The 17,970-nt window shown below is 37.7% G+C and overlaps 1 protein-coding gene across 3 annotated transcripts in view; it reads right to left on the bottom strand.

Annotated features, from left to right (window-relative positions):
• LOC101862464 (endophilin-A3) overlaps positions 1-17,970 on the bottom strand; it is a 53,852-nt gene that overhangs the window by 12,163 nt on the left and 23,719 nt on the right. The window contains exons 3-10 of one of the 3 annotated variants that reach the window (XM_005089668.2): positions 17,686-17,758; positions 17,198-17,341; positions 15,721-15,854; positions 14,328-14,395; positions 10,374-10,384; positions 6,732-6,832; positions 5,178-5,281; positions 2,150-2,337 (exon numbers count right to left, since the gene is read on the bottom strand). In XM_005089668.2, the coding sequence (XP_005089725.1) occupies positions 2,150-2,337; positions 5,178-5,281; positions 6,732-6,832; positions 10,374-10,384; positions 14,328-14,395; positions 15,721-15,854; positions 17,198-17,341; positions 17,686-17,758 (823 nt within the window). The remainder of the gene's footprint in view (positions 1-2,149; positions 2,338-5,177; positions 5,282-6,731; positions 6,833-10,373; positions 10,385-14,327; positions 14,396-15,720; positions 15,855-17,197; positions 17,342-17,685; positions 17,759-17,970) is intronic. The other 2 variants (XM_013082014.1, XM_005089667.2) reach the window with 2 other exon arrangements.

Below are 17,970 nucleotides of genomic sequence, written 5' to 3'. Positions count from 1 at the left end.
AGTCAAAAAAAAATTACAATTTAGCATTGCCGACTCCAGCGCGTCTAACGAAATAACCAGACAAGTTACAACGTACATTCTTTTTTGAGTCTCAAGAGCAGAAAATGCGTGCTTTGGGTGCACTAAATGAGAATTACCATAAATACAAGGATACACCTTAAATTGTACATTGAAAAGTACCAAAAAATAGGTCAGCCCAGACAGAGCGGCCACAGGGAGCTGACCCTCGTGACCCCGACGTGATAAGGAGCCCGGCAGGGGAACCCCCCGCGGCAATTAAAATTCCACTGCCGGTGAGCCGTGCTTACGCTACTGGCCCGTGAGGATTTCTGTGACCTCAGGTGGCTGGCATTTTTCTGCCCACTCGGAGCCGGTCACCTAGATCTAGCCTTAGTCTTAGGTAGCGTAAACACGGCCTTGCGGCCTTCAGAGCGACATGAAGTTATTGACATTGAGAGCATCTAGACACCTCTGTGATTGGGCCAAAATAGATCATAGATGATGTTTTTCCGCCATCTATTTTTGTTGTCTTCCGAGTTTCCCTCCAGAGTTGACTGGGTCCCCTAGATCTACCACCTTTTATTATTTAATTATTATCATTCATCGGAATGCCGGTGACAAAGTTACTAACAATAGAAATGCAGCGTCGTGATGTCATCAAAGATTGTGTAACTACTACTAAGATGTTTCAATTGCCCTATTTCGCGTCTGAACGAGACTTGGGCGCTAGATCTACCTCGTCTTAGCGCGTGACGGCCCGTGATACGAGTGTGAACAAACAACGTTCCAGCACTGAGTAGAAAGCGAGAAATTTTGTCTGCGGGCAGAGAGAGAAAGAGAGAGAGTGAGAACGAGAAAGAGAGAGGGAGAAAGAGAGAAAGAGGGGGGGGGGGGGGGGGGGTCTCCTGTTATCAGAATTACTGATTCCTGTCATTTTCCGTCTGCGTCGGTTCACAAGCTGACCCGGTGCAATACAGTCATTATTGTACACATTATGGCCAGTCCCATCTTCATACATGTAATATAATAATGTCAATTTGGTCAGATCATTGCAGTCAGAGTCAAATTTTTGCGTAAGAAATGTAACCAGTAATCTGACAAGACTATTAGATCTATATGAGCCTTTCCTAAAAGTTCGTCTTTCTGAGGTACTGTTCTCTTTGTAGATGCATTCAGGGAGAAACAGAATGGAAATCCAACCATATTTGGTGTTAATATATCCAGTGAATGCCACTGATAAACTGGGAGAAAAGTTAGGTAGATGGGGGAAGTTGTACCGATCCGACTTTTGACATGGAGGACAAGGAGTGACTGAGTGACTGAATCTTGCGCAATTGATCACGCGATTAAATGGAACATGCGCAGAAATCCCCACGGGCCAGAAGCTGCAGGTTAATCGTTCCCCACCAACATGCGCAGAAATCGTCACGGACCAGTAGCGTCAACCTAATTGACCGAATTCGTTCGAGTAGCAAAGCTCTGGCAACCCCAGATCGGGCGACTAGCCACTCTGTATTAAAAACTAGTGATAAAGTTGCTTATTTCTAATTTTAAAAAGAAGTTCCTTCACCGTCTTATTTTTGGACCTTTTGAGAAATTGTTAATGTCGCTTAATGCACACTTCGACAACAAACTACACTTGGAGAGACGGGTTAATGTCATGCGATAGACACACCTGCATACACCTATGCTATATGATATGAGTGATGTAGAAAAGTCCAGGATATGGATACAACTCGGAGACAGTACTCTGTGCCTGATAACAGAAATGGTCTTAACTTTTACATTCGTTAAAAATTCTATCTGTCCCTACTCAAAAACAATAAGTTAGCATTTCATTGTAGTGTATTAAGCAAACGCATACCATGTCAGTATCTAATATACAAAAATTTCTCAGTTACATTTCACATTATTTTTGTAAAAAAATTTAACTTTAAAAAACCTGACAAGTGAAATTCAAAAACTATGAGATGGATCAAGTCGCAGAATTTATTGAGAAGGGTTTTTTTTTTAAATTCTGCTACATTCTTTAAGAGGGGTGAGTAACAAACTTAGCCAATGTTTGAGGTAAATTAGTCTTTTTAGAGCCTTTAAGGATATAAAAAATACCTTAGTGTATAATATACATACATTTCAAACAGAATCTTACCTGACTGGTGATAAGATGGTGTCTGGATGTTGTTAAATGCATAGCTGCCTGACTTCCCACCCATGTCATAGCCATCATTGGGGCCATCATTGGGTCCATCATAGGAATTGGGGGACTCACTGCGCCGCACAGAGCCTACACGTCTCGGTATGTGCTCAGATCGTGGACGACTTGCTGCTTCATTGCGCCTGGTGATTTTAAAATAAAATTAGAATATTTTTAAAATTCAAGGACATAAACAACTAGAACACACTTTTCGGTTTATTTATTATATATAATTATCCAGGTCCTACAGGGAAAAAAATCTCTTCAATCTCTACTACAAAGTCAAAATAAATGCAAAAATGAAAGTAATAAGTTTGACACATCATGAAGACTTAACAATGTTCTAAAGTAATTAACAAAAATGCACTGTGCGTCAGTTTAAACTAACACATCTTGAAATATTCAAAGGCTTTCTCTCAGTTGTGAGTGTCAATTCAATAAACTAATTTATCTTAACCTAGTTAAAGCATATTTTACTGGGAATACATATACAAAGACACTCAGCTGTGTCAGATTCCTGGTCAACCTGTAAAAGGCAACAGTTTTGAGCAAATTGGGTCATGCATAAAGAAAAGTTTGAATGTCAGTCCTTGACCCTATTGCAAATGGTAGACTCCATAAAATATAAATACAGCCTTGCTTTTCTTTGAAAACCCAAATCCACTTTATCATGGAGCGAGTTGGAAACAAACCAAACACTTCAGCAGGAGAAAGGACTGGGTCTAATCTGTTAGTTATATGCCACTTGTCTATAGTGCGGTAAAAAATTCAGGTACAACTTAACCTCAAATATCTCTTAAACGGGTGAGTCTGTCTTAATCATATTTTGGGGGGGCTCTCATGGCCTAGAGGTTAAGGTGCTTGCCTCTCCATTCAACGGTCCCGGTTTAAATCCGGCTTGCGACATTTTCACCTCCTTTCCTGCTCTTTAACAATGTTCTGTCGTCTGCTTTCGTCTCCACTTTCTGCCCCCACCTCCTTTGCCCTCTCCTCTGGGATCCTGACTCTTTCTGGAGCCTTTCTACTGCTACTCCTTGGCTCCTTCTTACTGCTGTCTTTCAGCCACACCCCTGATCTTCTGGTAAGAAAGATCTACACCTAGCCTTCTCGGACAAGTGCGAAGAATCTCGGAGGTCCCGTGTGCAAGTTGCGCATGTTAAGATCCCTTGGTGGCCAAAATTCTATAAGAGAAGGTTTCGGCAGCCGCTTGGGCAAAATTCAAAATTTCCTACCTACTGAAAATGTTTGGTTTGTCCCACGCGCTCATATGACCTTATGCAGGTGTGAGCATCGTAAAACATTGACCCAAAAAAAAAAGAAGAATTCACAATAGACTAATAAATAGCATACAATAGGAAAACAATGTCATTAGTTTGAAGGTACGAGGGCTGTCCCACGGAAAACCGGAATTTGGCTGTAATTTGAAAACCATTCAATATTTTCACATTCTGTAAACGCACACTTGTAAAACAATCATTTAGGAATTTCCCGATTGAGCACCATGAGCATCGCACGAACCAAACGAATACAGCAGTTCTCCAAAGAAGGCTACCCACTTGGAAAATAGGTCAAGGGTAGAAGTGAGGTCTGTCTTTCGGTTTCTGACCGCAAAAGGTCTCTAACCTATAGAAATACACACTGAAATAAAGTTAGTTTATGGGGAGAAAGTAATAGCAAAATCACAGGTAAATGAGTGATGTAGTAAGTTCAAAGCCAGGCACACAGATATCAATGACAAAGTTTACCCAGGACCTTGTTTTTCTGCCAAGACTGAGAACAACAAAAGTTGCGTTAACGAACTCATTCAACAGACAGGCGCCTAAAAATTCGCAAAATTTGCGAGTCGCTAAACATTTTAAGTCGACTGTCCATAGGATAGTATTTGATGAGCTGACTATTGAAATGTCTCTGCTCGATAGGTCTTAAAAGAGCTGAAAAAGACCAGTGGGGTCATTTTGCAACATGACAACGCAACGCCTCACACCGCAAAAGCTACGAAAGACTGGATCCAAAGGTTCGGCTGGGAAGTTCTACCACACCCCCCTCACAGTCCTGACTTGGCCCCGTCAGATTATCAGCTTTTTGAACCAATGAAACGCCATATTTCTAGACAGCGATTCACCGACGACGAAGACCTCGTGGAAGCCGTGAAAGATTGGTTGAAATCCGTTGACAAAAAATTCTTCAGGGAGGGTACTTTCTCCCAGATCCAGCCATGGTAAAAATGCGTCCAGCGGGATGGTGATTACATTGAGAAATAAAGCACATATTGAGGCATGATCTGTTACATTTTTATCATAATAGGACAAAGATTGTTGCTTATACGGACTTTTTCCGGTTTTCCGTGGGACAGCCCTCGTAAATGTCCTGTAATCAGGGGGCTCTCATGGTCTGAGGTACAGTGTTCACCTGTCATTCAAGGTTCCGCAGTTGCGAGCGCCTTAAAGGTCTTACCAAAAAAAAAATCTCTTGAAAAGCACTGCGACAAGGTTTCCAATGTTTCTATTTTTTAACATGCTTGGTTTCACCATTTCCATAACCCACATGCATTCTTGCATGCTTTCGCTTAGGAGGTCACATATGATATAGGTCATTTAGGATCAGGAGACTAGGTCTGACCAGGTTAAAGCATATGTCCTGTAATCAGGGGGCTCTCGTGGTCTGAGGTACAGTGTTCACCTGTCATTCAAGGTTCCGCAGTTGCGAGCGCCTTAAAGGTCTTACCAAAAAAAAAATCTCTTGAAAAGCACTGCGACAAGGTTTCCAATGTTTCTATTTTTTAACATGCTTGGTTTCACCATTTCCATAACCCACATGCATTCTTGCATGCTTTCGCTTAGGAGGTCACATATGATATAGGTCATTTAGGATCAGGAGACTAGGTCTGACCAGGTTAAAGCATATACAATAGTAAACAAGTTCTCAGTAAGTACACATTTTTTTTTGTAAAAAAGGAATTTTTTTAAAAAGTATTAATACTCACTTCTCATCTAGAGACTCCAGTAAAGACTGAAGTGCATTCAAAGCTTGCCTGTGGTAATCTACTTCAGCTTCAATGAACGCCTGTAACTGGCTTATGTACTCCACCTGCAAAGAAACACAATAATGCACTCTTCCAAAGCCAATCGACAGAACACACAATTCTGTAATTAATGTTTTTCACAAGATATTCAACACACTGGCACAGGGAAGAAAATAACATTTCCATAAACAGCATTTCTTTCAGGCTTCACTTGAACAAAGATCACAATACCATGCATATAAAACCTACGTAAACGGAGTGGGGCACCAGAGGGTTAGCGAAAAGGACACATACAATAGAAACGCCCTCCAACCATTTGCTTATTTTTTGTCAGTAAATAGTTGCATATCTTGATTTCTTTCGTCAAAATGAAGCATAAGGTTGATGTACTGAAGCAAATAAATGAAGGGTAAAACACAAGGATAACAAAAAAAGAGTGAAAAAGGCAAGAATGAGGATACTACAGTAAATTATTACTGTAAATGCTTTACTTACTCCGCCTACTTAATTTAGATTATTCAGAGGTCAGCTGCTTTGACTTCGCCTCTAAGGGCCAACGAGGACATGGGGGGAGACAGCAGAAAGACAAAGTCACTCAATAAAATAAGACTTTCCTTCATGGCAATCAAACCCACATCTGTAACGTGTAACGGTTAGAGCCTAATACCCAGGGCACATACAAGAAAGTTTCGTCAAATCCTCATTTCAAACAGTTGGATACATTTAGGAGCCACGGGGGGGGTGGAAGACTGACGGATATCTGCAATTAGTGTTCACCGATCATTTCTCTACTCAGATACTCTTTATAAAAACCCTGTGTATTGTCCTGGTCTTTACTGTCAGCCATCTATTCAAGTTTTCTAAGTAAAGTTATTAAGCTAGTTTTTGTTTAAGGTCTTACAGCACTTGCGATACAAAAAGGGCATGTAAGTGCCAAAGATCAGATGTGTTACTAGAAAGCAACATACAAAGAAAAGAAGTAGGAAAAAGATAAAGACAATAGATGTTTGGTAGGAAAGAAGGAGCAAACCACACCAAAGTGCCCCCCCCCCCCCCCCCCCACACACACACACACCAAGTAAGTTATTCTTGGTCACCCTCTACCTTCTAGAGGTATAGTGCAGGTCCCTGCACCAAACACAGATAGCAGACATGGAAATGGCTTCCACATATGGGGGATAGCTGCTAAACAGTCACTAACCAATGACAAATGGTCACAGAGAGTTTAGGAGAACTCAAATACTCAAAGAAGGGACCATCTTGGCAACAGGAAACGCTATAAATCTTGCCAACGTTTTCACTTCCTTGTAGGATATCGACTGAAATGACAAAAGCTCGCTGAGAAAAAAGCACAAACGAGCAGTCCACAACAGGAAAACAATGCTCTACCTCCCACAAAAATCCAACGGCGACAGATCAGCAGAAAAAAAAATACAAGACAAGAGGAGGAACAACAACTTGAAAGAAGGTGAGAAGCATACTTTGTACCAGAAAAAAGATAAAAAACCAACAAACCTCATTCTCTAATACATTATGCATAGCATTTTCTGCAAGATTTTTAGATTCTTCAAACTTGTCCTCAGCCACTCTCAATTCTTCCTCTGTAACATTGGACCCTGGGTAAAAACAATTACAAAAAGAAGCTTTAAAAGCCGATACTAGATGACATTTGGGAATAAAAAAGATTTTAAGTATGATACACAAAAAAAGATAACATTTGTCTCCACGCAATTATCACATAATTATAAAATGGCAGCACCCCCCCCCCCCCCCCCCACCCCACCCTTGAAATTTACATAAAAGCACACAAAAGGGAAAATTATTTTGAATATCCAAAATTCAGTAAGAAAAAAGTATTAAAAATAATGTTCTCAGTTAACAAAAAATCCTATAATAAAGGACTAATTATTAAACATTCAAGAGTAAGCAAGGACACGCAGAGGGGCCTGTGCTGCACTAAAGTTCATAAAGCTACTGCTAGTAACTAGTTGGCCCCTATTATTGTTACATAAGGGTGTGAAGGGCTATGTAAGACCATGAACTCTAATTCAAGGTGCACCTCTTTTATGTTTCTATGTCACCACATTTACAGCTTGAACAGAACAAAAAGCAACAACAACAACAAAAAAAAAGGGGTGGGGGGGGGTAGAGTCATATCAACATGAAGCCGGGGTGAAGGGAACTGTAATACAGTCAAGAGGGGGATATTATATATCTTCACACAAAGTGGCATCCTAAAAAATAACTGCTGTTTTGGGAGACGGAAAAGCTGCAACATGAATTAAAGAGGAGTAGGCTGTTGTCAGCTTTCCTATCCTCTTACAGTTTGTTATTTTCCCCATACATTATTAAACAGAAAGATAAAATTTGACATGCATTCCACAGCTAGTGACTGGTATTTCAGGAAGTTGAAAATTAAATGGTTGTACAGCAGTCTCCGTCTAAGATCCCACCGCTTACGATCCCGGTTCGCTTAAGATCCCGCTGTTTTAAAAGAACAGAATTTTTACTATACAAAAGTCACGCCTAAGATCCCGCTCTGATTCACTCTGAAGGTCTACATTCGGCTAAGATTCCGTATTTCAGATCATAATTTGCGGAACAAAAGCCCGGGCGGGACAGCCGCTCAACCAAGAGTGAAAAGTTGAGATCAATAAACTGTCCGTCGCGTCAAAGATCAGCCACTATAGTGAATGCGATCACATACACGTTTAAAACTCGATGAAGTGATACAATGTTTGCCCCAGATGGGATCACACCGGGGTGTGAACTGACCGACACGTTTATTCTCCCACAACATCGCATTCACACCTGAGCTCTCCACCTAAACTTACATCACTCGCTGGGTGGGTAGGGCCTACACATTCGCTCCATGCGGGATCACATCGAACTGTGAACTCTTCCCTGATCATTGCAGAGGTTGTCTACTCCCGAATTTGCGAGACAGACTGAATTTTAATTGGTGTGTTCACAACGTAATGGTGTTTAACGACAAAGGCGGTGGGGGGGGGGGGGGGGGGACAGTCAAAGATGGAAAGCTATAAATTTTTGACAGGTAAGGGAGAGGGGCAACTGGATAAGCATGGATCTTGAGACTCATGATAGGATAATAAGTGAAAATGGCACGCCTCATCCCACTATGCACTGTGATAGGTCATCAAGGTTAACCACTTTTTGCTCGCCATACGTCATAAACCCACCAAACGGTCACGTCAGTTCATTTTAGAATGGAGGGAGACCATTTTACAGATTGTGAGCCTTAGCATGGGTCATCATAGATTCTTCCCTGGGTCCGTCGGTTAAGTTCCCGGTTCGCCCAAGATCCCGCATTTCCTTGCTCCCAAGCACCGGGATCTTAGACGGAGACTACTGTATTTGCTTTGAGCAAGAAGTAATGTTTTTCATGACAGCGACATACTGCAGGACTTTTTAATGTGACTTTGGTTCAAATTCAGCAAAATATCAAACCGTCCTCTGTCTTAGGCTATCTTTTAAAATCAAACATTCTCGAAAAGAACTATTGCCTCAGGTCTTCTGCTTAACTTCTAATGGTGTATTTTTTTAATGAATGGCATGCTTCTAATTCCTACAAAATGAAACATGCCAGGACATGTCATGTATACAAAAACTCCATTACTGCAATCTGAATGCAAACATCAACAACGCTAACTTGTAAAACTCAAGCAACATTGGCCACAACCAAATTAATTAGTACTGCTGAACAACTATACCATTCACATGTAAAGTAGAGAAAAAGCATGCAGGGAGCTGACTTTAGCCTTAAAATCCAAGGCATACCCATGGGAAGGTAAGAAAGCGGTGAATAAAGGACTAAGACTGGAAAAGCCACCAGAGGGTCAGCTAAGATCTTATTTTACTCATGTCAAATTCAGAGTTGACACATTTCATTTTGAAAATTGCAATACAGGTACTAAATAAGTAACAATGGACTATAAATATCCAGAGCTTTGTTGAAGTTAACTTTAAAAAATTCTGCTTGCAATGAACAAGCCACAAAGAAAAAGCTCCTAAAATTGGATTTAACATAAAAATTCAACATCATTTTGGTAGTTGAAGATATGACAAATATATTCAAGCTGCATTAAATATCAAGAATTTTATAAACTGGACATTGAGTCCACAAATAGATTCAAACTTTGACTGGGCTATATAATTATAATTCTGAAGATTCAGAATGGAAAAGGGAAGTCGTACCAAAAAAAATATTAAGTTCTTCACAGCTCCAATAGTTCTTATTATATACTGACTTCTTACTTTTTTCCCCATGAAAAAACTGAAAGAAGAAAACCCATGCTGCTGTGTTCTTCTCATCTAACAGCATGCAATTAATGTCAAAAGAAAATCTGAGCTTTCCTCGGCACAATTATCAGTCCTAACTGGAGAAAGTCATCATTCTAGCATTAGGCAGGGAACCTAAACTTGGTTTGAAAATAGGCCTATGAGTGAAACTCAATCCAAAGTAGGTGTGTACCAACCGCTATTCCATACAAGTATGAAAATCTTTGGATATAAAGAGGGAGGCATCCTCTAAAAACTTTTCAAGAGAACAAAATCGAAGCATATCTTTTGTAACATCAATACTTAATTGCAACACCAGAAAAGTCTGACTCTTTACACACAAAAATTGTAGAATTCGGATGAGATATATCTGAGCTTGAGGTCAAGCAATGAAAGGATACTGAAAGCACATGGAGTGCATCCCTCTTCCAAGCATGCATTTTTCCTCCTTAAAAAAGTGACCAAAAAATCAAAAACATGCTGCACTCCTCTGCTCCGTACAAAACACTAAAAAAGCTATCCTTTTTTCAACCTCTCTCAAAAGTCAACCTTTCTTCAAACCAGTCCAGTGCTTCTGGTTTCAAAACATCATTTTCATAAAACATATGACATATATTGTATCTCGACTGTCTACCACATGCAAGAAGCCGTACAATGACCAGTTACCAACTACTGTCATCGTGTCACTGATTTCTCAGTAACATTGATGAGCAGGAGTAAATCAAGTTTAATCAAGTATCAAAACTCGACAACACATATTAAAATTGTATATACAACAAAGGGAATAAAAGGAGTGATGCAGAAATAACAAAAGCAAAAACACAAATAAGGACAACACGAATTTTATGTTCATACTACCTCCAGCAGCTAGATATTTAGACAAAAAAAAGTAGTGACAAGTTAATTTAACAACAGCCAACACATACACATGTCTACAAACAATAATAAAAGGGGCAGATCCAGGGGAAACACTGCTATTCATGGTTCCCATCATTCACACAAACACTGTCAGGGTACGGTTTGCAGTGAACAAAACTTTGGTATTGATGATAATCTCATTTTTTAAAAAGGTGTTTGTTTTTTTGTTGTTGTTTTTTTGCAAACATCTGATTGATAACAGATAGGTGTGAAAATAAAAGAAAGTCAACAACAAATAAATGGACACATAAACTAAAAACATGGTGATGATCAAGCAGTCCGGGTTACTTACGCCAAAGAGTCAGCCGTTTTCAGGTACACAGTACAATAAGACAGAATGACATGAAAGTGAAGAACAATAAGACAAAACTAATATTTTTTACGAGGATGACAACACAAAAGGATAATATCAAATGGTACGTTCTTTTTGTTCTCTTCTCAAAACTTTCAACGACTTCTTAAATTTTACAGTTGTATTTTGCAACTACATTTTCCCAGTGGATATTAATAAAACTTAAGAAAGACCAAAAAAACAAATGAAGGAGACATCCCGCATTAGTTTCATACTGGACAATGGAAGCTCATCAATACTATAATGGTCGTACAGGGGTGGTAAAAAACAAAATGGACAGACAAAAGCAAGAGAAGCACAAAAAAGAAGTAGAACCTACCAGTGGTGCCCTCCAACCACCCATGACTTACGTGTATGCTAAGGGTATAAACCAACTGTATGTAAAAGTATGGATCGCAAAAATTGTGTATCATTTCACAGAAAGAAACAGCGGTCTTCCATCTTGGTAAATGTTAGTAAGAGTTTTAGAGCATTTGTTACAGCTGTTACAAGAGAGTAGCAAACGCAAAAAAAGGAGAGATAAAGATGATAGTTGTGCGATAGGGAAGAAGGAACAAACTGCACCAGAGCACTCCACCTTCAACCACCCACCAGCCAATCAAGTAAAGCAAAAATAAAGGGTGCTTTGAATATTCAAGCAATTGCGTCAGTAAATATTAGTTTTCCCTGAACCTAGACTCAACAAGACTGGTTTTTTTGGAGATGGCAAGAAACTGACCCAAAGATCACAAGATCATTCTATGAACTTTCCAAATAAACCTGACAGCTCAGACCAAGATGATATCAATGAAAGTATTGACTAATATCTTTGCATTCAGCAAAGAATGGATTTAAGTCAGGGCCCCAAAATAGAATTGGAATGAAAGAAGACAATACGCCGATGGTCAACAGAGTAACAAATGTAACACACACAAAGATGATGAAAAACGTCTTTTTGTCAAACAACCCAGAAGCAACGGACACTTAGAAATCTGACTGAACATGAGCAAATAATGTGTGGTTTTCCTGTGATGAACAGGAAAGAAAGAAAAGAAGAGCTATACTTTAGCCAATACAAAATACAGCAGTTGGCCATTTATAAACTTGTGGCATAAAACATTGTCACTAACAAAACATCTTTACCACTTAATGTAACTAAATTAAGAGCACTCAATTTTTATCTCTTACATCATAAGCGAGCTAAAAGCCTCTAGTTTCTTTGGTTGGTTTGGTATGGGATGGCATTTGCTATCCTATATATCTACTCATGGAACAATGTTACACTATCTAAATGCAAGAGTGAAATCAGAGTGAACTTGAATTTAAAGAGGCAAAACTAAAAAAATTACAGGCGGGAAATTTGCCTTATCTACACATTATGAATCTCTTATTCATAAAGCCCTGGCACCCAGAGATGGCTATGTCATGACAACTTATGATCAAATTTCTTTAGACGTTATCTGAACTGTGGTGTTCCCATTGTTCTTTGATTTACTGCCTTTGAAAATCCAAGTATACAATAACAGAGTATAAAGTAAACCAGAGAGACATGTACCATGAATCATAGTTAAAACAATTAAATGAAGATGTATATATAATCATATCTCAATAATTCAAATTGAGGACAGGGTTGTTTGGGAGGGAAATAGGAAGGGGGTAGTTAGAGGTCAAAGGGATAGAAAAATTCACACGACGTCTGGAAAGACTTTATTTCTATTTTCAAACATTTACTTATGACATCTTGCTATGGAAATCATGTTCCAAGTATGCATCATTATTTTAGGGGAGTTGATGAAACATTAACAAAGAATTATTTTACTTCACATGTGCAAACTGTCCTCTTTTTGAAAAATTACATCATTACATACTAATTGATTGAAAGCCCTCTTGCCCTGGAACTTATGTTGAAGAATTTAGCACAAAGCCATGAAAGGTTACGAATCAGCATAATTTTATAGTAACATTAAAATTAAAGCCATTTCTTGTAAGCATAATATTCTTATGATAGATGACTCTTATTTTTTTGTGAACAGACAAGAGGGCATTCAAGATTGAAGATTTCAAAAACACGTCCAACAGCCAGATAACCGTAAAAGACAGGACCTTACCTCCTACAGGTGTGAAAGGTGTGACATGAAAATAAGAGCAACAAAGGTGTATGTTAATATAACAAACAGTAACGTTAATAGTAAAAGTAATAATGGAGACACTTTCAATCTATATTACAAACAGTACAGAAAAGTTACTAAAATTCAGAAAGAGTGGTTACTCAATCGCAATTATGTCATAAAAAGAACACTTTAAAATGTCATTGAATTAATATCTTTAACTGTAAAAAAATATATATAAAACTTTAATCAATCGTCCTCTCATCATGGAGACAATTTAAAATTCACTTCACTACCGATATGCCCCAAAAAAGGAACTTTTGTTTATTCAAAGTATCATAGACACTTTTAACAATAACAAATACAAACATATTATTATTATTATTATTATATTATCATTATTATTATTATTATCATCATTATTATCGTTATTATTATTATTATCATTATTTTCACAATGCATGTTATTTCATATTAAGGTTAGAATTAATCAACATGTGAGAATTTGTGGCACAACAGGTAAGTCCCAATTCAACATAAATACTTAAACAGAAAGCAGTTTCGTCTATCATTTTTACATTGTTAGGCTTAAAATCACTCTTTCCTACACCATGTTTTCCTAAATATATTTATTCGCGGTACTATTAAAAAAATTCATTATGTTTTGCATGTGCTTTTTTTTAAATTCACAAATAATGAGGATTGGAAGAACAGCAGGGAAGCAAGAGGATTGAACGCAAAAACATTTAAGTTAAAGCTCAAGGGAAAAAAAAATCTAAAAAGTTCAGCAACATAAGAATTCCTAACTCTTTTAATATTTATTGATTTTCTACACCAGTAAGGACGAAAAATAACTCTAAAAGAGAATTCAGATAAATTTCAAAAATGAAGGAGTTCACTATTTAAAATGAGGGAAACATTTCGGTTGGAAAAACACTGCTTTAATCGTAAAACTGATTCAGGAAAGTTAATCGATAAAATCGACCTTGAAATTTATTTACCTAAACTAAATTATGTTTTACTTTAAATTCTATGAATACAAATCGTTTTAATTTTATGAATATTATAAATTGTGACATGTCCTACATTTATTTACCAAAAATTACAAATACAAACATAAAACTAAAACATTTCTGTAATTTTTCTTCCAAATATATTCAATTTTTTTTTTTTAAGTCATGTTTTTCAATCTAATTTTTAACCTTAACTCACTTTAAATGAGAGGTGAGTAATAATGGCCATCAACAGCAACCAACATCTAGAAAACTAAGGATGAGCAAGGGACAAGACAAACACATTAACATCCAAAATAAATTCAAACAAATAACACTGCATACAAACATACTTTCAGAGGAAGAAGAGAGACATAACAACATGGTATACTACAACACTTAAAGACACAGTCACAACTCATTCAGATATACCACAGGCCAAACATATCAAATATTCTGCTTACCTTTATCCTTTTTTCTCTTCTTGCAGTCAAAGTCTAATCTTCTTCCAGAGAGCTTTTTACGGTGATGCTGAAGAAAAAAAAACAAAAAAACATTTAAGTTTTATACCGGTAAGGCAAAATAATTTTGGGTTTCTTAAATTTTAAATAAGCCTTTAAATTCTGTTCATTTAATTACTGAAAAAGTAGATTATTTAGATAGTCAATGAGAAGACAGAAAAAAAACTCTAATTGGGTCACTTGAAAAGCTTTCAATAGATAAATTTGAAAACAACAATATCTTTCTGACTGGACTTAATTGATGAGGGAACCTTTCATGATTCTGACAACTTTGACCTCTGATATAACAACTGAACCGAACAACTGGTCCGTATATCGCACCTGAGCACTCTTCAATTAAAAAGTAGTCCTCTGGGACTTCTCAGAAAAGTACTGCACTTGCAAAAAGTGCCATGGAAAATTATGCATTGCATCCATTGGTTTTACAATGCATGTACTTGAATGAAACGTGTAAACATGTTTGAACATATAAAGTAGCAGTACAGAGAAGGAGGAACAGGCATATTTTACACAGTATCTTGGGCAAAACAATTCCATCAACGTTACATTAATTTTCAGCAATTGACGAAAATATGTCTCTATTACAGGGAGTTCTTTCCTTAAATGATGAACTATCAAAATAGGTCCACTTCTTTTAATTTGGTGACCAATTTAAGGACGCAAATGTCACTTTAGGTTTTTAGTTTTAGTAGAGGTTTTACAGTGCTCGCAACTGCATTTGGTCATATGAGCGCCAAGGGGTGGATGTCAACAGAGAAGTACTTACAGGGAATCAGGCTTACTCTGCTCACCTCTCTAGCTTCAACAGCAAAAAGTCTCCTTTCACTATCAAGGCACCACGGAAGTAGCAGGTCACAAGAGTGTGACAAACATACAAAAGAAGTAGAGGAAAATGACGATACTAAGGATTAGGAAATAAAATGCAGCAGTTCCTTGTTGCAGTTCAGGCACAGTTTTGAGAATGACATTGATGAATCAGCCCATTTAAAATTCTGCAGTGCATAAAAACATGTTAACTGTTAACTTAATGCCCCCCCCCCCCCCCCCCCTTGGGGAATGGCCAAAAGACACTTCAGTCAGTAGCACCGCCAGGGGAGTAGCTTTAGGTTTGATACAAAAAAAATCTCTGGCATATTAGGAAAACCACCTCCAGAGATAAAAAGTTAAGAGGCAGCCGAGAGAAGAGGACAAAAGCAACATCAAAGCTATTTAGAACTCAAAAGTACCCATACCATCTTCCGAGCACGTATGGTGAAACAGTTAAAAAGACATTATTAAAAAATATCTTTTCAAAATAAAACCAGATACTGTTCTAAAACAACTGAAGGGTCTTACATTGACTTCCTTCAGGTCTTTGTTTTGCAGTTGATTGAGAGGTTCCAGGAAATTTTGCTTGACATTGTCTTCCAGGTTGTACTTGATTTCTGCTAGATGCTTAAATGATTCTCCAGCTTCAACGAGACATGCCCCTGAAAACAATAGGACACATTGTGAAATAAATATCATACAATTTATCTAGAATAATGTAAGCTTTTATAGATAAAAGAAAGGCTATTCACAATAAAGATCTTAATCTCAGCAGACAAGCTTGATTAACACTTAAATTATTCTAAACCAATAAACATAAATCTAGATACTGCCTCAGAGCAATGAAAGAAGTTTCATGATGAAGAGTAGATAGAGATCACAGAACGAGCATGCACAGCCCTCCTAAACAATCCAATACATATATGTACTGTTACAAAACAGGTCATGTTCACTAAAAATCAATGAGAGAATCATTTTAAAAATGTCATCTGCAGCAAAAGAGACTCCTCAGTAGTGATTCAAGTACAAGAAATAATTGGAAACCGTTTGCCAAGAAAGAAAGGTCTTCAATGAGAATAGACAAATTGGAGATATATCAAAATAAAATGCAGTAAGTAAAGGAATGTGGTTTCTTAGGAGACTGCTAAGAGTATCGTGGAAGGAAAAGAAATCAAATGAGGTAGTGCTTGATGAAGCCCATGTGGGACGCTCAATGTTAAAAACAATCAGGAGACGACAAATGCAGTTTTTGGGACACCTGAATAGACATGAGGGTCTTGAACATCTAGCTCTCATTGGCAAAATTGAAGGCAAGCGAGGCAGGGGTAGGCCCAGAACAACATACTTAGGGAACCTAAACAAATGGGTAACAGGGAAAAATCAGGGAAACGTAGCTTTTCTGAGAGCACCCGAGCAAAGGAATGAATGGAAAATCATGATCGCCGATGTCTGTCGCAGATCTGGCACTGGATGATGAAGTAAAGGAATCACATTTGAGTTTCCCTTTTTAGTTTTGAAACAAGATTAGACTGTCATGCTTTAGAAACTCTTTGCCTTGAATCATACATCCTACTTTTCTCAAATCAAGAGACATTTTTTTTTTTAAATCAAGAGTAAAACTACAGCAGCATATCAGCACACTACTCAGGGAAGATGTAGTTGCTTTTAAGTCTGGCTGCTATCACCTTGGAATAGCAATCATAACATTGATTGTCTGACTTGTGACCAAGTTTGAACAGGCATTTAACCAAATGCATCTATGTGTACCAAGCAACAAATGGGAACTTAGCTAGTAGTTCAGATAAAAGAAAGTGAATTACATGTATAACAATAAGCACCTTAGTGACAGCAACCCAATATGTTCACTGTACATGTTCTTAGAGAGTAAGGTGATAAACCTTGCTGAACAGGCTGTCTTATATTGATGTCATGAAGCCAAGAGTTTTCAGTCAAGAGGAACAAATAAATATAAACTTCCATATTAATGTTTAGAAAATATGCTAACCAAAAACTGACTCCACTCCAAGATCGGAACCATGCTTGTGCATGTGGTCTCCCAAGGTTCCTTCTGGCTGTGGGTATAACATTCTCTGTTCCTGACCTCTCATTTTAGAGATTGCATTTCGGGTTGACATCTTTGCTCTTGAGGCTAATAGACAAAATAAGAAAAAATGATAAATTTCGTGTATGTCCAAAAGGGATGTATGCTAAACAATGTCAGACCATGTTTGGTTCTTGAGTTTCAGGGTATAAACAGAAATAACCTATTTATGCACGGACATAGTAAGATTTATAATAGTCCTTTGAAAGTACATAACAGCCAAATAAATATTGAAACTAAAAACAGGAAATGGCATTACTTGGGCCTGCATAATAAAACAGAAGAACACTCCAATATTTAGCAGAAAAAAAGGACTTACCCAGAGAAGAAAAAGAGAGTTCAACAAATCTTACATAGTACACACTTGTAAGCAGGTAAACACTTTTTACTACCTGGATTGGGCTGAAGGAACTCGTGCGTCTTTGCGATGAGATCATCCACCAACTTGCCCAACACATCAATGCGCTAAATTAAAGAAACAAACAAACAAACATTAGCTATATATTGCGGGGGGGGGTTAGAACATTTTAAAATAAAGAACTTATTAATTAAATTTAAAAATTGTTGAAAATTTTTAAAGCATCTAATTCAGAACTCAAAAAGATGGGTCTAAGCAAGGTTTAGACACCACATGATGAAAAACATTCCACAAATTCTCTTTCAATTACAAATGGACA

This window comes from Aplysia californica, unplaced genomic scaffold (assembly GCF_000002075.1).
Source record: "Aplysia californica isolate F4 #8 unplaced genomic scaffold, AplCal3.0 scaffold00008, whole genome shotgun sequence".
Lineage (NCBI taxonomy): Eukaryota > Metazoa > Mollusca > Gastropoda > Aplysiida > Aplysiidae > Aplysia > Aplysia californica.
Note: the sequence above shows the minus strand (reverse complement) of the source record. Positions and strands in the feature narration are given on the sequence as shown.